This window comes from Phocoena sinus, chromosome 1, assembly GCF_008692025.1.
Source record: "Phocoena sinus isolate mPhoSin1 chromosome 1, mPhoSin1.pri, whole genome shotgun sequence".
Classification (NCBI taxonomy): Eukaryota; Metazoa; Chordata; class Mammalia; order Artiodactyla; family Phocoenidae; genus Phocoena; species Phocoena sinus.
The window spans coordinates 53941947-53969689 of record NC_045763.1 but is presented as its reverse complement, the minus strand read 5'-3'; the positions used below and the strand labels follow the sequence as shown (position 1 = coordinate 53969689).

At 34.8% G+C, this 27743-nt stretch overlaps 1 protein-coding gene and 1 pseudogene across 13 annotated transcripts in view; one reads left to right on the top strand and one right to left on the bottom strand.

Annotated features, from left to right (window-relative positions):
• DOCK7 (dedicator of cytokinesis 7) overlaps positions 1-27743 on the top strand; it is a 242973-nt gene that overhangs the window by 72724 nt on the left and 142506 nt on the right. For all 13 annotated transcript variants that reach the window (XR_004352185.1, XR_004352187.1, XR_004352186.1 and 10 more), the window contains 5 exons: positions 7420-7500; positions 9807-9972; positions 14302-14444; positions 18520-18613; positions 19266-19428. Coding sequence is in view for 9 of the 13 variants with exons in the window: in XM_032648489.1 (XP_032504380.1) it covers positions 7420-7500; positions 9807-9972; positions 14302-14444; positions 18520-18613; positions 19266-19428 (647 nt within the window). In the remaining 4 variants the exon portion in view is untranslated. The remainder of the gene's footprint in view (positions 1-7419; positions 7501-9806; positions 9973-14301; positions 14445-18519; positions 18614-19265; positions 19429-27743) is intronic.
• LOC116758121 lies at positions 3268-3615 on the bottom strand (annotated as a pseudogene).

The window sequence follows — 27743 nt, the reverse complement described above, 5'->3', positions numbered from 1 at the left end:
AAAGTCTACTGATTTAAAAGTTAATCACCTCTAAAAAATACCTTCATAGCAACATCTAGATTGGTGTTTGATAACCTAGCCATGTTGGCATATAAAATTAAGCATCATAGGAACTATACTATGATTTTATCACTCAGCTCCTAAATATATAAATACTAAAATCTAAATCACTGAGATCATGGAGCATTATGATTTGACTGTCAGCCAATTAAGAATAAGGATTACAGGGCTTCCCTGGTGGTGCAGTGGTTGAGAGCCTGCCTGCTGATGCAGGGGACACGGGTTCATGCCCTGGATCGGGAAGATCCCACATGCCACGGAGTGGCTGGACCCGTGACCCATGGCTGCTGAGCCTGTGCGTCCGGAGCCTGTGCTCCGCAATGGGAGAGGCCACAACAGTGAGAGGCCCGCGTACCACAAAAAAAAGAATAAGGATTACAGATTCTAAAATCTGAATATTACTAAGCCACTTAGCTTAGGGTAACTTAAGAATAATTTACCTTAACTTGACCTTGACTTGAGAATAGCCTAAAATATATTCTTTAATCTTTTTTTCTGTGTTTATATAAAATTATCATAAAAAGGTAATGAATTTTATAATAAGGTTATAAAGTGGATTGTCATGAAATGAATTTTATTTACCCACAGGAATAATGTCCTAATTTGTGGACAGATTCCTATGAATTCAGGTTAAAATAAATCTTACTTACAATGAACAATCTTACAAGCAAAGATTTAGCAGCAGTGGTCTTCAGAAACTCACTTAAGAGTAAAGTTCTAGATATTAATACAATTGATAAATGTATATACACAGTTATTTTACATGGGAAAATAGTTTTCATAAAATAGAGCATATTTGAGGGAATGAACTGGAAAGATAGAGATGGTGATTGGAATACTGGCTGCTTAAAAATGAGACTATTCATACCATACGTTCCCAATTGTGTAAAATATATACACACACACCTATACACACATAAATGGTTGTATATACATAGAAAAAGACTTTTACATAATTTCAAAAATATGTACAAGTTAAAGTGTTTTACAGACTTTAAAGAAAATGTATTTAGGAGGTTTTCTTAAATCATAGTCCAGCAGGATGTTTTTGTTTTTTGAGAGAAAAATCCCCTTGATCTGTGTATTAGTTAGTTATTGCTCTACAAGAACAAAAAGACAAAATCCCAGTGGCATACAACAATAAGCATTTTTTAGTTCATGCATCTGAGTTGTCTGTGTGGTCAGCCAATATAGGTTGAACTCTGTTAGGTAGTTGTGCTCCTTCCAAGTGTCTGTAGGTTGGCTGGGTGTCACTTGATTTAGTTAGAGCTGTTCTTTGTATGTCTCTTTTCTGGTAGGCTAGACTGACGTATTCTCATGGTGATTGCATAAGTACCAGAGAGCAGACCCAGTTGCACAGACACTTTTCTAGCATTTGGTCACATCACACCAGCTAACATTTTATTGGCCAAAACAGGTCACATGATAACACAAACTCTCAGAGTTGTGATACATACCTGACCTCTTTATTTGGAGGAATTGCAGTGTCATATAGCAGTGAGGGGGTAAAGGAACGGTGAAGAGTCATAGGATATTTATATGTCACCTTTGGTAGATGCTGCCATATTGGTTTCCAAAGTATCTGTGATAGTTGTATTCCCCACCAGGAGTGAATAAGAGTTTCAGTTAGTCACACTTACCAGTTTTTTAAAAAACTGACATATGAAATACGTATAATAAGACCTGTATAGTTTACAAATGTGGGGTAAACAGAGAGATGAATTCTTACTATGTATTTTTCTGTGTAATCATGACTAAGCTCAAGCCATACAGTATTTCCATCACCCCATCACCCTGGAGAGTTCTTTTGTTTGTCTTTCTAGTGACTATTCCCTCTGTTCCACCAGATGACTAGTATTCCAACTTAAATCACCATTATTTAGCTTTTCCTCTTCTTGAATTTCATCTGAGCACAGTCATACAATATGTAGTCTTTTGTGCCTGGCTTGTTTCAACTCAATATAATTTCTGTGAGAATCCTCTATATTATGTACAGCAGTAGTTTGTTCTTTTATTTTTATCATCATGTTTTACTTCATTGTCTGATTATAGCACATTATTTATCCTGCTTAGATGAATAGATAGACCTTGGTAGACCATAGGGTTTTTTTTTCCCCCCTAATGTATATCTGGTTTTCAGTTGGTTATTATGAATAAAGCTTCTATGTACATTCTTTAACAAGTCTTTTGGTACATGAGTATACATGTGTTTGCCACTCTGTGCTTGCTTTCTCACAGAATGTTATCCTTTGATAAATCAAAGTTTATAGCTTACATGTTGTCTAATTTATCAACCTTTTTCTTTATGGCTATGGTATTTTGTGTTTTATGTATGAAATTTTTGTCTCCCTCAAATTCAAAAATATATTCTCTTAAGTGATCCCTGGTAAGAGTAATTGTTTCACCTTACACATATAGTTTGGAGTGAAGTTGAGATGAAGATTAATGCCCCCCACATATAGATAACCAAATGACCCAGCACTATTTATTGAAAAGACTGCTTTTTTCTCCTACTGCTTTTACAAAGTATCCCATGTCATAAATCAAGTGTTCATATGTATGAGATTTTTTTCCCAGAATCTTTTTTGGTTCAACTGGCCTGTTTGTCTTTAATTGGCACTAGTACCACACTGTTTTAATTATAGTAGTTTAGAGACTTCCCTGGTGGCGCAGTGGTTAAGAATCCGCCTGCCAGTGCAGGAGACACAGGTTCAATCCCTGGTCCGGGAAGCTCCCACATGCCGCAGATCAACTAAGCTGGTGTACCACAACTACTGAGTCTGCACTCTAGCGCCCACGAGCCACAACTACTGAGCCCATGCGCCACAACAACTGAAGCTTGCACACCCTAGAGCCCACATGCCACAACTGCTGAGCCTGTGTGCTGCAACTACTGAAGCCCATGCACCTAGAGCCCGTGCTCTGCAACAAGAGAAGCCACCACAATGAGAAGCCTGTGCACCACAACAAAGAGTAGCCCCTGCTCACCGCAATTAGAGAAAGCCTGTGCACAGCAGCGAAGACCCAAGGCAGCCAAAAAAAAAATTATTGTAGTTTATAAAAAACAATATATTTTTTTCTAGCTTTATTCTTCAAGATTGCCTTGGATGTTCCTTTTTCTTTTTCTTTTTTTTAAATAAAGTATGATTTCCATTTTATTGTCTTTTCAGAGAACAGTATTTCTTCAGTCTTTAAGGACTTAGCTCCTTACGTGGGCTTTGGTGGAAGTCGTGGGGCAGCACCTGTAGGTCTAAATCAGGGTGGAGGTGTTCGGTCCTTCTGAGCTTCCTGAGAACTATTCCTGACTACCTTGCTGTGAATGGCACAACTCATGCAGTAATGTAGTTTCACATACAGCTTGGAAAGCACATAGGCATCAAAAACACTTGCTTCAGAAATGTCCCTGACGGCTTAGGCCTCTACTGTGTTCTGAATGATGAGCTTCTTAATGGCCTTGTCCTTGCGCAAGCATCGGGCACAGTTGGTGCAGCAAACAGGCTACACATGGCCATGGCCCTTTTTGGCATGACCGTTGTTCCTTCTTTTCTTGGTCATCTTGGAAGTGAGGAGGTGAGAGAGGCTGGATGTTTTTGACCCTTTACATTTTTGTATAAATTTTTGCTTGTCAGTCTCTCCATGCTGCCCCAATGCAGGCATACTCTCTCTCAAGAAAGAACTTGTTGAGATGTTAACTGAGATTGCATTAAATATACTGATCAATTTGGAAAAGCTGACGTCTTTAAACTGCTGAGTTCTCCAGTCAATGAGCACAGTATGTTTTTAGGTCTTTTCTCCTATATCTTCCTGATAATTTGATATTTTTGACCCTGTTCTAAATGTTATCATTTAAAAATTTTCATTTTAAATTATATACAGAATTTCATTCATCACTGGTGTATAGAAATTCAGTTATCTTTTCTTTATAAATTTTTATTTATAGTTAGTAACATGCACAAGGTGTGCACTTTCTTTAATTTTTACATACTTAACTCAGTTGTGTAACCAAATCCAAATCAAGGTATATAGAACATTACTCAACAGCCTTCTTTGGCCCCTTCCTGCTATGCTGACTTATCATCATGGATTAGTTTAACCTCTTTTTCTTCATAGAAAAGGAATCATATATATTCTTGTGTCTGACATTCTAAAGAATTATATGATTCATCATTTTTGCATGTAGCAATAGTTGGTTGTTTTTCACCCTGCATAGTATCTTGTTATATGCATTTCACAGTTTGGTCATTCTAATAGTCAATGGACATTGGGGTTATTTCTAGCTTTTGGCTATATTGTAAGTAATGCTGCTGTAAACATTCTTTTTTTTTTTTTTGCGGTATGCGGGCCTCTCACTGTTCTGGCCTCTCCCGTTGCGGAGCACAGGTTCCAGACGTGCAGGCTTAGCGGCCATGGCCCACCGTCCCAGCCGCTCCGCGGCATGTGGGATCTTCCCGGACCAGGGCACGAACTCGTGACCCCTGCATCGGCAGGCAGACTCTCAACCACTGCGCCACCAGGGAAGCCCTGTAAACATTCTTATATATGATTTTTGCATTTCTATTGAGTATATAGGTAGATGTTGAATTACTGGATCATAGTGTATTTATAGCTTCAGTTTTAGTAGAAAGAACCAGTTTTCTGACGTGGTTAGTCCAAGTTTCAGTCTCATCAGCAGTGCTCGAGAATTTTATTTGCTCCATTTCCTTCTTAACATTTGATATCATCAGGTGTTATTGTATTTTACATTTCAATTTCATTTATTTTATTACGTATTTTATTTCTGGTGCATTTGCAGGGGTATGTCAGTTTGGCTTTAATTTATAATTCCCTGATGTCTAAGAATTATTGGCCATTTGGATATTCTGTTTTGTGTAGTGCTTATTCAAATAGTAAGCTCATTTTTAGCTTGTTTATATACATAAAAAACACAAATTTTAAGTGTATAGGATACATAAGTTTCAAGTGAAAAAAATACAGTTGTGTAATCTTCATTTCATTGGATTGTTTTTATTTTATCAATTATTAATTTATTAATTTGTAAGAGCGCTTTATGTATCCTCCATTCACTAATTTGAAGTATCAACTTTATTATGTGCTAAATTCTTGCATACACTTCATTTGGTTTCTGGACTTTTATCCTATTTTATTTATATTTCTTTTGCTAAAACATTAAAAATTTTATAGGGGTAAAGTGAGACATTTTGGAGAAAAATGATAAGTAGAATTGTATTGGCCACTTAATATTTTGTGAGTTATCTTTTTTAATTGTAATTTTGTACTTTGATGTTATATTAAATGGAGATGACTTTTAAGACTGATTGCTTTTATTAATAGTTTTAATTGAGGTAAAACACACATAACATAAAATTTACCATCTTAATCGTTTTTATGTGTACAGTTCAGAATTAAGTATATTCAGATTATCACGCAAGCAATCTTTAGAAAATTTTATCTTGCCAACAAAATCTTAACCCTCTATACACATTAAGTAGCAGCTCTTCATTTCCCCTTCTCCCCAGCCTCTGCCAACCAGCATTTTGCTCTTTGTTTCTATGAATTTGTCTATTCTAGATACCTCATTTGAATGGAATAATACAGTATTCGTCTTTTTGTGACAGGCGTAATGTCTTCAAGGTTCATCCAGGTGGTAGCATGTTTCAGAATTTTCTTCCTTTTAAGGCTGAATAATATTCCATGTGTATGTGTATACTCATGTTTTGTTTACTCATTTTTTGATGGACACTTGAATTGCTTCTACCTTTTGGCTATTGTGAATAATGCTGCTATGAACATGGGTGTGTGAATATCTGTTTGAGTCCCTGCTTTCAATTCTATTGAATATATACCCAGAAATAGGTTTTCTGAATTACATGATAATTCTATTTTTAACTTTTTGAGGAACGTCTGTACTGTCTTCTACAGCAGATTACGATTTTACACCATAAAAAGCACACAGGGGTTCCAGTTTTCCATATCCTTGCCAATGCTTGTTATTTGTTTGTTTGTTTATTTAATTGTGGCCATCCTGATGGGTGTAAGGTGATATCTCATTGTGGTTTTGATTTGCATTTCCCCTAATTATTAGTGATGTTGAGTGTCTTTTTATATGCTTCTTAGACGTTTGTATGGCTTTTTTGGAGAAATGTCTATTCAAGTTCTTTGCCCATTTAAAAATCAGATTATTTGTTGTTTTGTTGTTGAGTTGTAGGATTTCTTTATCTGTTTTGGATAAAGAACTCCTTATCAGTTATATGATTTACAAATATCTTCTCTCATTCTGTGGGTTGCCTTTCACCCTGTTGATTGTGTTCTGTCATATACAAAAGTTTTAAATTTTGATGTAATCCAATTTAACTATTTTTACTTTTGTTGCCTTTGCTTTTTTTTGTGTCAAATCCAAGAATACATTACCAAATCCAATCACAGGAAGCTTTTCCTTTATTTTTTCTTCTAAGAGTTTAATAGTTTTAGGTTTATGTTTAGGTGTTTGATCCATTTTGAGTTAATTTTTGTATATAATATAATGTAAGGGCTCAACTTTATTCTTTTGCATTTGGATATTCAGGTATCTTTTAATATCATTTGTTGAAAAAACTTTTCTTTCCCCATTGAATAGTCTTGGCACCCTTGTAGAAAATCTAACTATTTATAGTTTTCAAATTACAGATCTTTCACCTTTTTGGTTAATTCCTCAGTATTTTATTCTTTTTGATATTATTGTAAATGGAATTTTTTTCTTAATTTCCTTTTTGAATTGCTCATTGCTCGGGTATAGAAATGCAACTGATTTTTTGTGTGTTGATTTTGTATCCTGCAACTCTGCTGAATTTATTAGTTCTAACAAGTTTTTGTGTGTGTGTGTGTGTGTGTGTGTGTGTGTGTGTGTGTAATATTAGAGTTTTCTATATAAGAGATCATGTTGTCTGTGAATAGAGATAATTTAACTTCTTCCTTTTCAATTTGGATGTTTTTGTTTCTTTGTGTTGTCAAATTGCTCTGGCTCAGACTTCCAGTACTTTGTTGAATAGAATTGGCAAAAGTGAACATCCTTATCCTGTTCCCTCATTCTAGAGGAAAAGCTTTTGGTTTTTCAGCATTGAATATGATGTTAAATGTGGACTTTTCATATATGGTCTTTATTATATTGAGGTAGCTTTCTTCTTTTCTAAGTTCATTCAGGTGTTGAATTGTCCAGTTCTTTTTCCTGCATCAGTTAAGATAGTCATGTGTTTTTTTTCTGTTATTTTGTTAATGTGGTGTATTATGTTGATTGATTTTTGTATTTTGTACCATCCTTACATTCCAGGCTGATTGCTTTTATTTTTAAGCTTAATTAATCTTTACTCTTTTTGTCTTTGACAGCTAGAAAAAGTGCTACAGCAAGGAGACATTGGAGAGTGTGCAGAACCATATATGATTTTCAAAGAAGCAGATGCCACCAAGGTAGAATGTCATGCCTCTTATTTCTGCCACTTTCATAGTCATTAGCAGTCACTTTCCATTCTCCTCAGATCCCCAAACCCAACCCTAAACAACCTCTAATCTCCGAAATTATAATTTGGGAGAATACTATACAGAGCATATTAAAGAATTTTACTACTAGTTCATTTTTTTCTCTTGGCCTACCCATTTTCTTTATATCCTTCAGTACCTAGCTTGAGTCATGTGCTATGCTATTCTTTAAAATCTCCCTCACCCCAAGCTAATGGATTCCTAAAGAATCAAATTAGTTCAGTTTAATTCCTAAATAATAAAAAATTTCCTGTGTTTGCAAAATAGTGATTTTGATGGAACTTTTTCTAGCAAAGCAGAAGTATTCTGGGCCTCTGTCTAGCTGCAGATAATTAGGAAATATGGTAAAAATAGAAAATACAATCTCCATTTTGCCATCAGATAACTAATTTCTAGAATTTGGATAAACTTATAAAGCAAAAATAATAGGTGAACAATTGGTACCAAATTCCAGATACCCTGAGTTAGTTATAAGAATAACAGGTGGGCTTCCCTGGTGGCGCAGTGCAGGGGACACGGGTTCGTGCCCCGGTCTGGGAGGATCCCACATGCCGCGGAGCGGCTGGGCCCGTGAGCCGTGGCCGCTGAGCCTGCGCGTCCGGAGCCTGTGCTCCGCAACAGGAGAGGCCACAGCAGTGAGAGGCCCGCATACCGCAAAAAAAAAAAAAAAAAAAAAAAAAGAATAACAGGTGAGGACTCCCCTGGTGGCGCAGTGGTTAAGAATCCGCCTGCCAATGCAGGGGACACGGGTTCGAGCCCTGGTCTGGGAAGATCCTACGTGCTGTGGAGCAGCTAAGCCCATGTGCCACGACTACTGAGCCTGTGCTCTAGAGCCCGCGAGCCTCAACTACTGAGCCTGCGTGCTGCAACTACTGAAGCCCGCGTGCCTAGAGCCCGTGCTCTGCAACAAGAGAAGCCACTGCACCACAACGAAGAGTAGTCCCCACTCACCGCAACTAGAGAAAGCCTGCGCGCAGCAACAAAGACCCAATGCAGCCAAAAAAAAAAAAACAGCATAGCAGGTGATTTTTGGATCTTTGAACACATGATTTAATACGTCAAACAGCCAGGAGAGGTGTGCTTGAGGAGTATTGGACAAATCACCACAATCTAGAAAATGTTTTGCTTTTTATTTTTCTGAGATTTGGAACAAGAATTGAGTGTTTTCTGCTAATATGGGTGCATCTGAGCACATGATATTCTCTGATTTCTGGATATCTGGTTGAAATTAGGGTTAAACTATTCTGGCTTTCCCCAGGTCGTCATTTTACAAATTAAATTGCTCTGTTATATGAAGTTCATAGGTGTATAATTGCAGCTTACTTCACTCTTCTCTTACATATTCACATGCTTGATAAGGGTCCTTAATTCTCTTTAAGTACTCTTAAAGCAAGAACCTATTTTGAAGGTATAATAGATACAGCAGTAAACAGTCCTACCATTTAGCTATTTCTTCATCTTTTCTCAGTCCTGAGTCCTAAGGTAGGACACTGCCATTTGAGTATACCTTACCAATATCCTATATGGAAATAGTATGTGAGAGATTTTAGTGTAGGTTTTCACCCTTGGACCATTGGTTGGCTATTGCAGGCCACCTTAGTGTTTGTTTCAAGGATAGCCTAAAAGTTGAGCCAGCCTCAGGATGTCTTCCAGATAAGCACGTGGTATTTGGATCATTGGTCTTTTTCCAGGGTTTAGTCCTCTTGTCATACTTTTTTTGTTTGCTTCTTTTATTACAGCTCTGGGCTTATTTATTGTTGGTTTATTTGTGACCCCCAGTCCCACCTCATAGTTGTCATAAGTTAGTGATTATGTCAGAATGGCCCAACTGCTTCCATCTTTTTTAGAAAAATAAAATTTAATAAGTCGTAGCCTAGAATATTTTGTGGTTGGCAGTTCGTGTCTAGAACCTGTTGTCTAGGTTATGTTTCCTTTCATAAAATAGTACTTTCAGTACATAAACATGTTTGACTCTTGCTGTCCTTTCTTTTCTCCCAACATAAGATCATCACAAACAGAAATTTTAAAGACTTTCACATACATTTGTAGAACTGGTTGAGGTTGCTTAGTAAAGATAATATACTGTTAATTGATCTCTGAAAGGTACAGATTGTTTTTCCATCTTTGCTGAGAATTGAGAATTCTTAACCTTTATATTTTCCTTTATATATTATGAAATAGCCTTTAATTCATTTCTTTGAATGTAATCATATAATGTATAAAGTTTTGTTTTGCAGAATAAGGAAAAATTGGAGAAGCTGAAAAGTCAAGCTGATCAGTTTTGCCAAAGACTTGGGAAGTATCGCATGCCTTTTGCTTGGACTGCAATCCATTTAATGAATATTGTTAGCAGTGCTGGGAGTTTGGAAAGAGATTCTACAGAGGTGGAAATAAGCACTGGAGGTGAGAATGTTTTATATAAAATATTTTTACATGTATAATGCTTTTCTTTTTCTTATATAGTCTTGTTATATTTGTAAGCTTTGCAATGTAGTGAGACATTAAAAGGGTTTTCTTTTTTTCCTTTAACGGGTTTATTGAGATGTAATTTACATACGTACAGTTTGCCCATTTAAGATGTATGATTCAGTGTTTTTTTGTTATAGTCATAAGGTTCAGCAAATGTCACCACAATCTAATTTTAGAACTTTCATACTCCTTAGTGGTCACTCTTCTCCTCAAGTCCCCAAACCTAACCAAACTGTAATTTATTTAGTCTGTATGGATTTGTCTATGCCAGACATTTCATATTAATAGAATTATACAATGTGTAATCTTTTGTGAGTAGCTTCTTTCACTTAGCATAATGTTTGAAAGGTTCACACATGTTGTTACATCTGGGTATAGTCCATTTTGAGTTAATTTTTGTACATGGTAAGAGGTAAGGGTCCAACTTCATTCTTTTTATGTAGATATCTAGTTGTCCCAACACCATTTGTTGAAAAGGCTATTCTTTCCCTATTGAATGGTCTTGGCACTCTTGTTGAAAATGAATTGACCGTCGTCATATGGTTTTATTTCTGGACTCTCAGTTCTGTTCCATTGATATATATGCTTATGCTAGTACTATACTATCTCTATTATTTTAGCTTTGCAGTAAGTTTTGAAATTGGGAATAGTGGGTCCTCCAATTTTTTTAAAGATTATTTTGACTATTTTGAGCTCTTGCATTTTCATAAGAAGTTTAGGGTCAGGTGATAATTTCTGCACAAAGGCAGCTGGAATTTTGATAGGAATTACATTGATTTGGTAGATCAATTTGTGGAGTGTTGCCCTCATAACAATATTAAGTCTTCCAATCCGTGGAATGTTTTTCCATTTATTTAGATCTTAAAAATTTATTTAAACAATCTTTTGTAGTTTTCAGTGTACAAGTCTTGCCCCTCTCTTGTTAAATGTGCATCCCAGTATTTTATTGGTTTTTGATGCTATTTTAAATGGATTGTTTTCTTAATTTCATTTTCCTAATGTTCATTTTTAGTAATAGAAATACAATTGGCTTCTGAATATTGACCTTGTACTTTGAAACCTTTTTGAATGTGTTTATTAATTCTAATTTTTTTTTCTTTTCTGGATTCTTTAGGATTTTCCATGTATAAGATCATGTCATCTGCAAATGAAAATAAGTTTACTTTTTTTTTTCCCCATCTGGATGTCTTTATTTATTTTTCTTTTCTAATTATCTTGACTAGAACCTCCTGTACCATATTAAAAAAATGGCAAGAGTGGATATCCTCATCTTGTTCCTGAACTTAGGGGGAAGGCACTCAGTCTTTCACTATCAAGTATGTTGTTTGCTATAGGTTTTTCATAGATGTAATGTAGTAGTTTGAGGAAGTTCCCTTCTATTCCTAACTTTTTGAGTGGTTTTGTCATGGAAGGATATTGGATTTTGTAAAATGCATTCTTTGAGTTTATTGAGATGATTTGTATGGTATTTTGCCCTGTAGTCTTTTAGTATGCTGTTATTGCATTAATTGATTAGTTTTGGATGTTAAACTAATCTTACACTTCTGGGAGAAGTCTCACTTGGTCATGGTATATAATTTTTTTTTATGTGTTGTTAGTCTGTTTCCTAGTATTTTGTTTAGTATTTTTGCTTCTATATTCCTAAGGGATATTGGTCTGTAGTTTTTCTTCCTTGTAATATCTCTGTCTGTTATTGGTATCAGGGTAATAATACTGGCCTCATTGAAAATGAGTTGTGATTTTTTCCTTCTGGTTTTTGGAAGAATTTGTAAACAATTGGTATTAATTTTTCATTGAAAGTTTGGAAGAATTCACTAGTGAAGCCACCTTGGCTTGGTCTTTTCTTTGTGGTAAGTATTTTCATTACTAATTATATCTCTTGTTATACATCTATTCATATTTTCTCTCTCATCTTGAGTCAGTTTCAGTACTGTGTATCTTTCTAGAAATGTGTTCATTTCATCTAAATTATCTAATTGTTATCTAACTGTTGACTTACAGTTATTCATAGTATTGTAGTATAATCCTTTTTCTCTCTAAGGTCTGCTGTAGTGATGATTTTAGTAATTTGAGTCCTGTCTATGTATTTGTTTTTTAATAAATTTATTTATTTTTGGCTGCATGGGGTCTTCGTTGCTGTGCAAGGGCTTTCTCTAGTTGTGGCAAGCAGGGGCTACTCTTTGTTGTGGTGTGTGGGCTTCTCATTGTGGTGGCTTCTTTTGTTGTGGAGCACAGGCTCTAGGCACGCAGGCTTCAGTAGTTGTGGCATGCAGGCTCAGTAGTTGTGGCGCATGGGCTTAGTTGCTCCGCAGCATATGGGATCTTCCTGGACAAGGGCTTGAACCCATATCCCCTGTATTGGCAGGTGGATTCTTAACCACTGCACCACCAGGGAAGTCCCCTGTCTATGTATTTTTTTCTTCATTAGTTTAACTAAAGTTTTAAAAATTTTATCTTTTTGAAGAATCAGTTTTTGGTTTCATTGATTAGTTTTCTATTGTTTTCCTAGTTTCTATTTCATTTATTTCCACTTAGCTGTTGTCTTTTTTGGTATCCTTTCTTTTTTTTTTAACAACTTTACTGGAGTATTGCTTTACAGTAGTGTGTTAGTTTCTGCTGTATAACAAAATGAATCAGCTGTATATCCCCATATCTCCTCCCTCTTGCATCTCCCTCCCACCCTCCCTATCCCACCCCTCTAGGTGGACACAAAGCACCGAGCTAATCTCCCTGTGCTATGTAGCTGCTTCCCACTAGCTATCTGTTTTACATTTGGTAGTGTATATATGTCCCTGCCACTCTCTCACTTCGTCCCAGCTTACCCTTCCCCCTCCCTGTGTCCTCAAGTCCATTCTCTAAGTCTGTGTCTTGTCCCTAGGTTCTTCAGAAGCATTTTGTTTTGTTTTGTTTTAGATTCCATATATATGTGTTAGCATACAGTATTTATTTTTCTCTTTCTGACTTACTTCACTCTGTATGGCAGTCTCTAGTCCATCCACCTCACTACAAATAGCTCAATTTCGTTTCTTTTTATGGCTGAGTAATATTCCATTATATATATGTGCCACATCTTCTTTATCCATTCATCTGTCGATGGACACTTAGGTTGCTTCTATGTCCTGGCAATTGTAAATAGAGCTGCAGTGAACATTTTGGTACATGACTCTTATTGAATTATGGTTTTCTCAGGGTATATGCCCAGTAGTGGGATTGCTGGGTCATATGGTAATTCTATTTTCAGTTTTTCAAGGAACCTCCATACTGTTCTCCATAGTGACTGTATCACTTTACATTCCCTTGGTATCCTTTCTAATGCTTGCTTTGGGTTTAGTTTTCTCTTCTTTTTCTAGTTTGTTAAGATGTAAACTTAAGTTACTGATTTGAGATCTTTCTTTTTTTGTAATATAAACATTCACAGCTATAAATTTCTCTCTGAGAACTTCTTTAGTGATACATCATATGTTTGGGGATTTTGCATTTTCATTTTCCTATATCTTAAATGTTTTAAAATTTCCCTTGTTACCTCTTTGATCCATTGGTTATTCAGAAGTGTGCTGTTTAACTTCCACATGTTTATGAGTTTCTCAAATTTTCTTCTGTTATTGATTTATAGCTTAATTCCAGTGTTCTTGGAAAACATATTTTATATGATTTGAATCCCTTTGAATTTATTGTATTTTGTTCTATAGCTTATTATATAGTTTGTCTTAGAGAATTTCCTGTCTGTGCTTGAGAAGAACGTGTATTCTGCTTTTGCTTAGTGGTGTATTCTGTAGATGCCTGTTAGGTCTAGCTTGTTTATAGTTTTGTTTGTTTTCTACAACATAGTTGCTCTATTGGTTTTGAATTATAAGGTTATCTTGCAAGGACTTTGAACGCAAGTTGTCTTAAATTCTTTTTCAAGCTCAAGTGCTAAGACTGAGGGGCCATTATATGGTGACCAAAATTTGCATTGTGTGCCTATTTCCTAGTAAATACATAGTTCCTCTATAGCTGTTCTTCATAGCTCATATTGGGTTATATGCATAATCTTTGTGTGGTAGAGACTTATTTTACACTGGAGACGTTTTTAAAGAGAACCCAAAGATTTAGGTGTAATGCTTCCTTACAGATCTCCCCAGAAGTGAAATTCTTCTGCTGTAATCAGTATTGCTGAGGGGATAATTTTCAACTTTAGTGGCTATTTTCCTGTGTTTGGAGGACTGCTTTAAAACACATTTTAAATATTATGGAAATGAATGTCTTACTTTTTTTCCTTGGTAGAACGAAAGGGGTCTTGGTCAGAGAGGAGGAATTCTAGTCTGGTTGGCAGAAGATCACTTGAAAGGACAACAAGTGGAGATGATTCTTGTAACTTGACCAGCTTTCGACCTGCTACTCTCACAGTGACAAATTTTTTTAAGCAGGTATTGTTCTGTCATGGAGGAATTCTAGGGGGCTATTCGTACTTAAATTTCTTGTGATTTCAGAAAAATCATAATTTTCCATGTATTACCTGTACATGTAGTAATTGATTGTGATTTTAACAAGTTAAAAAAATTAAGAATAAAAATAAAAAATATAATAAAAAATAATATTATAGCTGTTTTTTCATCATTATATTTATTTAAATGTTGGCATTGATTAGTAATGCTTCCAAATCAATCATCCACATCTGTATCCTATTTCTTAATTTTAATATTTTAACTTTTCTTAAGCATTGATATTTTATGGATTTTCTTAGAGTAGGTGTGTGGTTATATCTGTCTTCCCCACTCAAGTTGTTTTTGATCTAACATACCACATTCATGGTATATAGAATAGAAATTTCAGGCTCTAGTAGTGCATTTTTGTGCTAAAATTATTTTTATAGGTGAGTTTATAGGTCCAAAAAGTTCTTGATCAAAGATACTGTGTTCTTTGCAAGTATATTTCCTGTACTTGAGTCAAATCAGTAGTTTTCAAGTGCTGGTCATGATCCAGTAATAGTAATGGAATAGTAATGGAAATTTAGTAGATAACACCCAGCTTAAAAAAAACAAACAAACCAGTAGAATAGAAAAATAATAGTGCATTGCACTTAGTGAAGTTAAATATTGCTTCAGTAGGCTTTTTCCCTCCAATTTTTGTGTGCATGCATACCTGTCCATATGTGCATACATGGTGTATGTGCTACTGGATTTTGATGTAAAATGAATTTTATACTCTGAATCAGGATCAGAAAATTTCGAAAGTCTGTCTAAAGTAACCAGAGGACCAGAACATTTTAAGGATGGAAGAAAATTTGTATTAGTGTGATAAACTGGAGAAGGGTACTATGCATGTATTTTGGAGCGGATTAAAGGAAAATGCTAAGTATTGCCTCAGAATTCCTCCTTCTGTGGTGTTATTCTAAATAAGAGGGGAAAATCCTGGCCTAGTGACACCTTATAACTTGAGAGGGCAAGGTGTTTAGGGCAGGATGTGTTATGATTTGACAGCTAGCTGTCTAGTATAATGCTACAGTTATATATCAGTAGCATTTACAGGCAGCTGCGCTGAGAGACTCAAATGGAAAATAAAGCAGGTGAGAAGGGTCTGAAGTGGTAAGGGTCTTTTTATTATGGATAATAGTGCAAGAAAGAATCTAGAAAAGGCCACAGTGTTACTTGGATGAGGTGATAGGCCACATTTAGCTATGGAAACAGGGCAGTAGATTTACTTGTTACAGTGACACAACCTTGTGGCTGTAACATTTCTCTCTCTCTTCGTCTTCAGCTGGTATATCACTTCTGCCACTATTTCCACAGCTTTTTTTTTTCTTCAGCATGTTTTATTATTGAACTAGTATTATAAACTTAAATCAGTAAGTCATCCATCCACCCACCCACCTGTTTATTCAACAAATTTTTTTTTTTTTTTGGCGGTAAGTGGGCCTCTCACTGCTGTGGCCTCTCCTGTCACGGAGCACAGGCTCCGGACGTGCAGGCCCAGCGGCCATGGCTCACGGGCCCAGCCACTCCGCAGCATGTGGGATCTTCCCAGACCGGGGCACGAACCCCTGTCCCCTGCATCGGCAGGCGGATTCCCAACCACTGCGCCACCAGGGAAGCCCTCAACAAATATTTTTTGAGCATTCATCATGTACTGAACACTGTTGGAGACTGGTAACTGGAAACTGGAACAAAGTGATTGTGAAAACTTAAAAAAGGATGATTGCTGGAAATATGGAGCAATGGAAAGCATTTACACTTGACTTTTGTACAGTTCTATAATTTTTTAACTATTAACATATATGATATTTATAAGTATTTTTAAATAGCTAGGATATTATGCATCAGGCAAGTGCATATTAAGTAAAAAGCAGAGTTTATAATTTTAATAAAGTAGAATTCAAGGTACAATTTCTCCTGAATGAGATACAGAAGGCAGGTTATTTATTTACTTATTTATTTGTTTGTTTGTTTGGCTGTGCCGGGTCTTAGTTGTGGCATGTGGGATCTTCTTTGCAGCATGCGGTATCTTTTGTGATGCACAGGCTCTTTGTTGCGGTGCGAACTTCTCTTTAGTTGTGGCGCACGAGCTCTAGAACGTGTAGGCTCAGTAGTTGCGGCATACGGACCTAGTTGCCCCATGGCGTGTGGGATCCTAGTTCCCCAACTAGGGATCGAACCCTTGTCCCCTGCATTGGAAGGTGGATTCTTAACCACTGGACCACCAAGGAAGTCCCCAGGTTTTTTTTTTTTTAAATGAGAGATTACTGTCCATGATTGGGATATAGTAATCAGGAGTGTTTATGTACAGATTTGAAATGTGTCAGGCCAAAATTATTGGAAATACATAGAGATTTAAAAACAAAAATTAAATCCATACATTAGTTTTAAGGACATTTGTTCTATTTGTTGACATGTATAGAAGTTATCTGTTGCTTCAGGAGTACATAGCAGTACATGCAGTGTGGAGGGGTGAGTGTCAGCTAGGCTTATTCACATGTTTGGCGATTGACTGGGGTCAACTGATCTAGACTGACTTCTGCTGGGAAAACTGAAATGATTCAGACCTTTTCCATGTGTCTCAGCTTCCACTCTTATACTCTAGCAGGCCAGCTTGGTCATGTTGTTATAGCAGTGACAGAAGTTCCAGAGAGGGGGCAAGCTTACTTACGCAAATGCTTTTCAAGTCTCTGTATCATGTTTGCTTACTGATTAGAACAAGTCTCGTGGCCAAGCCCAGGGGAAAGAACTGTGTCCCACCCAACAAAAGGCATGGAAACAGTCAGGGAGTAAAGAATGGAGGCCATTGATATAATCAGTTTAACAAGTGAAGTAGACAGAAATAATTGAATCTTGAGATAATTTGAATGTATTCTAAATAAGGACCATTTGAAGATCTGTATTCATTTCTGTACTCAAAAGGAGAGAATATGCTCTTTTAGTAACTGATGGAACATTTACAATAATTAATTGTATATTTAGATCACTGATAAAATCTTCTTGAAGTCAGATTCTCTAACTGTAACTCAGTAACACTAAAAACCATTTATAAAAGTATTGACAAAAATCTCCAAACACTTAGAAAATAAAAATCACTTTTTAAAATAATGGCATAAAAGAAGATCAGTTCTGTATTCTGTTTAGAATACAATTGTGAACAAATGAGATCTGGCTCAAGGTGAGCTCACAGTAATAAAGGAGGCTTAAGTATGTTTATTACCAAATAGGATAAAAAGACAGTATATGAATTATGCATTAAAAATAATAAGATGTCAAATGCAGGAGGTTTGGATGAATAAAATGTAAAGACTTTAGAATAAAAGAATAAAATCAATCTCTACCTATTTTAACTGTAAGAAAAAATATTACTTTAAATTGAGAATTCTTTGTTAATTGGATATGGTTCGGTTTTTTTGTCTCTTTTCCCCCATTGATTGAGGTCTTTTTAGAGTTTTCTTTCTGGTCTTATTATTGGGATAGTTGTCTTGTTTTTTTTAAGAGTAGTTTTTTGTTGTTACTTCTTTCTTTTCTTTTTCAAATGTAGCCAATGCTCTATATTTTGCATTTAAGAAATTTGGTGATATAAAGTTGAAAAGACAAATGAAAACTCAAGTGTAACAAATTTATGAGTGTCATATATATATATATATATATATATATACACATACATATATGTCTGTTTTCTGTCTATATTCTTGTTTTCTTCTCTTTATCTCCCTCTAACTTGCATCATTTTTTCTATATTTTAGAGTGCCGTGTAACCCCTTATAAACACAGATAATGGGCTGTAAATAAATCTATAAAATTTAAAAATAGATAGCAATATTATAGCTCAATACAACTTGAAAGCAAGAAGGAAGAAAATAGGTTAGCATATTTATTTTTAATCATAATTGTATTAATTTAATTTTACTTTTCATTCAGACTGAATTGAAGGAAGAAGGGCAGGATTATTAACAGGCAGTATAAACTTATTTCAATGTACTATATTTTTAAAATCTAATACTTTTTCCTCTATTTTTAAAATTAGGAAGGAGATCGCTTAAGTGATGAAGATCTATACAAATTCCTTGCTGATATGAGAAGGCCATCTTCTGTTTTACGGCGACTAAGACCTATTACAGGTATTTTAAGATTTTGTGTAAATGTGATGACAACTATTATCATCATTAATAATTGTATTTTTTATAATTATCTATTCCTTTTTCCAGTTATCTAGCCCATACATGTTTCTGTGCTCAAGACCTGTCAGCCTTCTTCATTTCATTATTCTGCTCTCATGTAGTCTAACAGTTTGGATGCAGGATTCAGTACCTTTGATAATTTGAGTACGGAAATGAGAATGATGAATAACATTGTGGCTTAAAATTATTTTCTAGAGGGAAAAAAATACATGTAATGGTAGATATTCAGAAATAGATTCATATTATGATCAGAGCAAACCATTCCAGAGTAAAACTATTTTGAAATCTACCAAATTTAAAGTAAATCATTTAATCTTCAAAATGGTTTTTTTCTTCTTTTTCCCCCTCTTCTTCCTTTCCATTCATTCATTCAGTAAGCATTTATTATTTTATGTCTTTATGTCTGTATTAGTAATTTGTAAGTTTGAGACTTGATAAGATGAAATAATTCAGAGATCTGAGATGATAGCAATTTTGTTTTCTTCCCAGACTTCTTGCAAAAATAGGATCTAAATCCTTCCAAAAATACTAATAGTGTGAAGTTATTATTTATTATGTTTACATTGTTTTTATAATGTATTTTTATATGCAGCTCAGCTGAAGATAGACATTTCTCCTGCACCTGAAAATCCCCATTATTGCCTAACACCAGAGCTGCTTCAAGTGAAGCTTTACCCTGACAGTAGAGTTAGACCTACCAGAGAAATTTTGGAGTTTCCTGCAAGGGATGTCTATGTTCCAAACACTACTTACAGGTAGCACATTTTAATTTTGGAGAATTCCGAAATAAGATACTATATATTCTAATATTAATAGAGAATGAAACTCTTCAAAAATCTTTTGTAGCTTTGTTATTCCATTTCTTCATGATTTTATTAATAGCTGTAATGTATTAAGCTATTGCTGTGCAAGAGGTATAATGTTAGTTACCTTACATACATTATCTTATTTAATGTTCATAGCTTGAAGTAGGTATTACCTTCATTTTAGAAGTGAGTAAACTGAGGGATAAGGAGGTTATACTTTACTGTGTTGGAGCTAGCATTTGAATTGTGGGTTGTTAGGTTAAAACATTTGAACTCTTAGTTACTGTATTTCCTCATGTGTTCTTATTAGCAGAATCTAGCATTACACATGAATCATATGTATGTGCCTGCACTATGTTCTAACAATAAACAATATCTGGTGATTCTACATTGCTCAGAGAATACTTGACACAAGGTTATTGGATAGGCTTTTAGGCCGAACCTGCATAACTCCAGGGGTACCATTTAGATATACTCTTTATAAATGAGGTTTCCTTTATTTGTGAATGCTGAGACCATGACTTGACATGTCTACTGGGATACCCAACAGGGCCGCTCAGACATAAGTTTCTGCCTAGACTTCCCCATCTTAATGTATTTCACCACCGTTTACCCAGTTCCTGAGGCCAAAAGTTTTGGAATCAAAATGATTTCTCTCCTTTTGTTATTCCTCATATTTACTCCTCCACGAAGTTTTGTAGGCTCTGCTTCAAAATGAATCCCAAATCCAATACTTTGTACCTCCTCCACCTTTAAAATTCTAGTCAAGTTACCATCCAGATCAGCACTGTCAAATAGAAATATAATGGGAACCACATTTGTAATGTAAAATTTTATAGTTGCTACATTAAAAAAAATAGAAACAAGTGAAATTAATCATGTTATTTAACCCAATATATCTAAAATAGTATTTTAACATGTAATAAATGTAAAAAATTCTTTTACTTTTCTTTCACTCCTGCTAAAAATCTTCAAAGTCTGGTGCGTATTTTACACTTAAAGCACATCTCAGTTCAGATGAGCCACATTTCAAATGGTCAATAGTCAGATGGGACTAGAGGCTAGAATATTGGACAGCTGCTGATCTCGAATTTTGTGTACCTTTTAAAATTTGATCTTATTTCTACCCCTGCCTCAGTCAATTCTCAGCGTTGTAGTCAGAGAGATTTTTAAAACATATAAATCAGATCATTTATTCCTCTGCCTAAAGCCCTCCAGTGGCTTCTATTATAAGCAGAACAAGAATGAATTTTTTTATAGTAGTCTATAAGACTATATGATCTGGCTCCTGCCTTTCTCTAACATATCTTACTAATCTCTGTCTTGCTCATTTTAGCCTCAGTGGCCTTTTTGTTCATCCTTGAACAAACAAAATTCTGCCTAAGATTTTTTGATTTATTTTCTTCTCTTTGCCTATTATGTTTTTCCCCAGATAGTCACATGACTTGATTCCTTATTCAGACATATATCTGCTTACAGGACATTCTTGTCACCCTAACTAAAAAGATCTGCTGCTTCCCTACTCTAGCTTTTTACCCCTCCTTGTATTTATCATTATCTGGCACTGTAATATGTAGTTATATGATCATCTTTTCTCTTTCTCATTAGAATGTAATTACTGTAAAGGGCAGGGACTTGTCTGTTTTGTTTACCACTTTATCTCCAGCATCTAGAATAGTGTACAAGCACATGGAGAGCACACAGTAAATACTTACTCAGTGAGTTAAGAAATAAGACATTGTACAGTGGTATGAATGGAATTTAGAGTCATGCAGATATGGGTGTGACTTCTGACTCCACTGTTTATTGTTTAAGTAACTTGTTTTAAGGTACCAATTTATTGGCACTCAGTTTTATTAATAAAATGTGAGATGATAATACCTGTCTTCTCTTGTGAGGGTACAGAGCGCAAAGCATTACACGTGATTGGCACATAGTGTGAGTAAAATTCCTGGAAGATAGGCTGAAGAAAATATATACTGCTTTTTCAAAAGAAACAGGTAATATAAGTATTCTCCTATAAATTATATATATAACTATTTAAAAGGACATGGAATAAAGAAGTGATCCAAGGTTTGTATTGAACAATTTAGAGGTTGTCAACTCTCTCTTATCTAGTACAGGAATCTCATCTAGAACATTCCTAACTTGTGTTTATCTGTCTTTCCTCTGCTTGGATTATTTCAGAGACAGGGAAAATGGAATTGGGGACTATGAGGGGTCTTTCCTTTCATTTTCCTACTTACCTTTGTTATTTATTTACATATTTATATTTTTTAAACAAATTATATGAATATACTTAAAGTTCACATAGTTCCATAAGGCTTAAAATTAAAAACAGAGGTCCTTCATCTTATTCCTACCAACTTTTCCCTATGCCGTTGTCTAATCTTTATTGTCAGTCACTAGTAACTCTTTTTGATCCTTCTTTTGGTATTTTACTCTTTGTTTCTAAATAGCATGTTCATGCTGCTATTTCTTGATTCTTTTCCAAGATTTAACTCTGATATCTCCTCCTTAAAAAAATACATATACTTGCATAAATCCAGAAAAAAAATATACTTGTCAGCTCTGTAAAGCTTCATATTATCAATTATTTCCTCTCTTGCACCTTCCTTGGTCCCTTTGCAACTAAATTATAAGTTAGTATAGCAGGGGAAGTTTTCTAGGCTCACTAGGCTTACTGTACAGTTGTCATCTTAGAGCCTATTCACCATTTTCCTAGAAATTCTGTTTGCATTTCTTTTGCAATGGAGTTCTTATCTCCTATATATTTTTTTCTTTCTTGGTTTACTCATTATACTGAGAGCCTTTAGTATCTTCCTGGATTAGGGTGTAGGAAAGTACCTGCACATATTATATGCTTGATAGAAGTTAGTCATTATTATTATCATTGGCTTTATTACATTACATTTACCCAATCGTTACACAACTTGAGAGAGATTGGTTTGAAAGCTTAAGGATACTGGGCTTTTGGGGTATAATTGGCTAAGAGAATGATTTTAAAAAGGAAGGTTATCAAAGTCACTAGTGGCCTTTTTTGTATTATTACTTGGGCCTTCAGTGTCCAGTGAGACCTGAATACCAAATCGTATAGGTTGCTTATTCTACTTAGAACTGTGAAAAAATTTTAGTCTCAGGCAGCTAATATTTTTTAGGAATTTATAATTTTTAAAAAACCTTTCACTTATCTAGAAAATCTAGCATAGGTAGAAATAATTTTAGAATGACAGAAGGAGATATACTCAGCAGATATCAGCTGACACACAGATATCATAAAATTTTACGTAAATTTCCATAAATATTTGCTGACTGAATTGTTGTATTGGATCACAATAATACTCTTCTAGCTCAGTTTGAATTCTTTCTACCTTCTGAGGCATGTTTCAAGGTATGTTTCAAGGTAAGCAGTGATTTCTGATAATACGTGTTAGTAGGCATTATGCAATCTATATGTGTACATTTTCCCAGTGAATGATGTTTAAAAAAGAAAGTAAAGTTGGCACAAGGACTCCTTTTAGTTTATATATAGCCATTATCTCTTTAACTCTGCACAGCAGCCTGCACAGAGCCAATACAATTATCCGTTTTATAGATGACAGAGCTGACATACTGTAGGGTTCAAATTTCTATCTGAAAAAACAGGAATTTAAGCATTTTTAGTGTGAGTTTTAAGAAAGTATTTGCACATTGTATTTATTTTTAGTAGTAAACTTGAGTGTACTTTAAAGGGTTTCAAGGGATAAAAAATATTAAAAAAATTATTGTCTGAGTAGAGGGAGAATGAATGGACGTGATTGACGCAAACATTTGACAAGTGAGAAATCATAGGGAGGACTGTATTCTGAAAGTGGCAGATCTCCTATTACTTAACACCTATTGCTTCCAATTTTTATAGTTATCAAATAATTTAGAAAAAACTAAAAGGATATGTATGTAAAAAATATATATTTTTTAGTTTAATTTTTTATGTTTTACATTAAAATATGCTTTTACAGATATTATTGAGATTTCTCTCTCTTTTTTAACGTTGTAATATTTTATTTCAAAAGAACCATTTAGTTTTCCTCTACACATGATTTTTTTTTTTAACATCTTTATTGGAGTATAATTGCTTTACAGTGGTGTGTTGGTTTCTGCTTTATAACAAAGTGAATCAGTTATACATATACATATGTCCCCATATCTCTTCCCTCTTTCTCAAAGAGATTTGTTTTAAAAAAATCTTTACTAAGCTATACCTAAAGTTGGAGATTTTCACATTCAAATAAAGTCTGTCTTTTTTTCCCCCACCACATGTGGTTGTTCACTTATTCTTTTAAAGTGTTAACACAGAAGGGACTTGATCTGTTCAAATCCTCTATAGGGGTAAATGAGAATGCACAGATACATGATAGTTTTGTTTTTTTTTTTTGCGGTACGTGGGCCTCTCACTGTTGTGGCCTCCTCCGTTGCGGAGCACAGGCTCCAGATGCGCAGGCTCAGTGGCCATGGCTCACGGGCCCAGCCGCTCTGCGGCATGTGGGATCTTCCCGGACCGGAGCACGAACCCGTGTCCCCTGCATTGGCAGGCGGACTCTCAACCACTCACCACCAGGGAAGCCCTACATGGTAGTTTTTAGCAATTAGGAACTGAATAACATATTTCTTATTGTGCAAAACAAGTGGAGATAATTTATATCAATTGCTTGCTTTATCAAGAAAATACTTATGTTATCACTCTATCTTAGAAGAAATGCTAGTGCAGTTGTTACATTAAGATAATCAAATAAAAAACTTTCTTACTCATGGAAAAAATTTTTTTTGTTGAATATCTGAAATCACTTGAAAGTTAGGTAGTAGATTGTGTGTAATGCTACTCATGTTCCAAATTTGTACTTGATGACCACTGTTGCACTTGAGTTAAAAGATCATGGTACATCTAATTAAGCAAATGCCCGTGTGTTTTATTGACATCCAGTTTTTAAGAGATATGTCGTAGAGCACGATATTCTTGGTGAGACTATTAAGAGTTAGTTTCTTTCCCCCAAATAGCCTTAGTTGTAATCACCTATTGAACTTTCATATCTTTGTTCTTCTTCCATTTCGTAGAAAGACCATATCCAGCAAATATGCTGTTACCAAGAATATAAGAATGAATACAGTGGTTCAGACTTGGTGACACTGAGAAACAAAATGAAAGGATGTGGTTCATTTTGATCCGGACCTTAGTTAGCAGTTAGTAATACACCCCCATTCATCTCTCAGTAATCCTTAGTAAACCTATATTATCTGTGACATTAACCTGATTATAGTTTTAAACTTTTTATAGTGGAAAATTACGAACATACACAAAAGTATATAGAATAGTACAATTAACCTCCATTGTCATTCTTATTTCATCTATTACCTGTTCCTTTTTTTCTGTAATACTTTAAAATGAAGCCTAGTCATCATATCATTTCACCAGTCAGTCCTTCAGTTATGTATTTCTAACAGATAAGAACTTAAAAAAAATTAGCCCCAATAACACTTGAAATGTTTTATAATTATAATTTATAATTATAAATGCTTTATAATTTTACCCTGTATCAGTTTTCTCCTGGGTAGTTTAATAAGTTTATTGTATAGTGATTGAATTTTTTCCCTAAAATTCTGTTTCTAGGAATAGCTTGGTCAATCAAAGTAAATGTGTACAGTTGGCCCTTCATATTAGCAGGTTCCACATCTGCAGATTCAAACAACTGAAGATTGAAAATATTTGGAAAAATAAATTCCAGAAAGATCTAAAAAGTAAAACTTGAATTTGCTGTGTACTGGCAACTATTCACATAGTGTTTGCATTGTATTAAGTATTAAAAGTAATCTAGAGATGATTTAAAATATGCGGGAGGATGTGCATAGGTTATATGCAAACACTTAACCATTTTATATAAGGTACTTGAGCATCCACGGATTTTGGTATCCTCAGTGGTCCTGAAACCACTCCCCTTGGATACCAAGGGAAGACTATACTACTTATGACATGAGAGCCATGTAATTCATGTTTCTTAAACCAGGTTATCATATGATGGTAGGTCTCCCTTCAGAGTTGGGGTTCTTAATACCATTTGGCAGTCTTGTGAATCCTTTGATTCTTGTTTGGGAATAATCTTTCTGAATGTATAAAATGAAATACATAGGATAACAAAGGAAATCAATTATATTAAATAACAATTATCAAGATTTTAAGTTGTGATATGTTTCTTTATTAATGAATTAAATAACAAGATCTAGCTGCAGGTCTAAAAACTACTGTATTCTCTAGGTAGTAATAAGCGTGAACAGTGTTTTAAGATGTCTGCAATAGTTGTGATATAAAGTCATGTATGATTTCTATTAATGACAAAGTCTCATGTATTGCTAATACTGGTATAGTTAGTTTCCTGCATTCAAAATTTAAGGAAGTGTAAATTTCAGTGAAAATTAAGGAGTATTTTTTTTTCCCTTCAAGTTTTCGGTTCTCTGCTTTAGAGAGTATTGGTCTTTGTTTTTATTTTTAGTTTTCATAGATGTCACAAACTATTGCCATACTCCACTGTTTTGGTTTTGCCCTAGATATAGCACTCTGGCTTTTATACTATTTAATTGGTCCTAGTTTATTTTAACTACAAAAATTCTTGATTTGAGAGGTCTGTTCTCTAACATTTTAACATAGCCACCCAGGAGTTTTTAACTAGGGGCTTGAACATGGTGGAGTGTTATCTCAGACTCCAAGGGAAGGAGTAAAATTCCAGAAACAGCAGCAGAATGTGAGGAGAGCACTTTTGTTCCCCTGTCCTGAGAGTTAGAGTATTTTCTGTTAGGAAGCATTTGTACGGAGTATTTACTTAAAGAGATGTGAATAGTGATACCCAAGATCCAGTTTTTGCAAGTATATACATTTGTTTAGAACTTTGTAGTTCATACAGCCATTCAAATACAGTATCTTACTTGATAATTACAGGTCCATGAAGTAGATTTGACAGAGTTATTATTATTCCCATATATATGGGATATGGAAACTGAGGCTTAGTTGCCTATTTGAAGATAAACAGAGCCTTACATCTTTAAAGATACAGGTTATTGCTTTGTCAAATAAATGTAATCATTTTGTTAGATGTATGATTGTTCTTGGGATTAAACATATGAATTTAGGAAAACAGTTTTTATATTTGAGATGGAATCTCTGATTTTATATTTTCTAAAATGTCATTGAAACCTCATTTTATAAAGGCTTATTAGGGGGATTGTTAATCCTATTTTCATGACCTTGAACTGCTCATTTCACACCAATTGAGTAATTTTGCCCTATTTGATTTGCCATGAAAACACTTTGGACTTTGATAAAAGGGCCAGCATTTGATCACTTTGTAGTACATGCATAAGTGCAATGTTTGTGGTTGTTAGTTATGGGAGAAAAACAAAAGGACATTTGATTATTCTGTAACAGAATGTGGAATATGTAACAATACATATTTGGAATAGGTTTTATAAGGAGGTAAATAGTAGATACTCAAATACTGATTAATGAATACATTTTTGATTAATGAATGAGTTAATTGATTTCCATGAGTTATTAGGAAGAAAAGATACAAGCGTGAAAACATGCTGATTCTAGGATGGCAGGATTTAAATAGATTATACTACAGTAGGTAACTCCTACATGAGAAATGTATATACTTTCAGTAAAATTCACACTAGTTCAGAGTAAACTCTTGGTATAGAAATTCTGTAGGAATTCACTAAAATCAAGTAGATTGACTATCTTTGGTGCTGTTGGGGTTTTTATTACTATTTTCCACTATTTTTAGTGTTATGATTTGCCAGATTTATTTTTCTGTCTTGTCTTTACTTGTAAAGTGCCAATTGAAGGGGTCCAGACAGTAATGCTGCAAGGTTTCAGAGGAAGGGCCTCCATTTACTAGGATACTTGTGGAATAAGTGAGATCCTCTGTGCTACCCTTGAAGTATAAATAGCATCTAGCCAAGCAGAAAGGTGTGGAGAGGTATTCTAGGAAAATGGAACGGCATTAGGAAAGTATACAGGGGATGTTTCAAAGTGAATAATTTTAATTAGATCTGAGGGTTTGTGTTGGGCAGGAAATGGTTAAAGAAGTATTTTGGCGTCAGATTATAGAAATCCTTGAACACCTGGAAGAGATTTGGATTTTGCTTTGTAGGCTTATGCTCTTGTAATTGGGGTACACATTCTTGTGAGGGCACAGCTAAACGAGATATGCAAGTCATGGTAGAGGAGAGGTGGT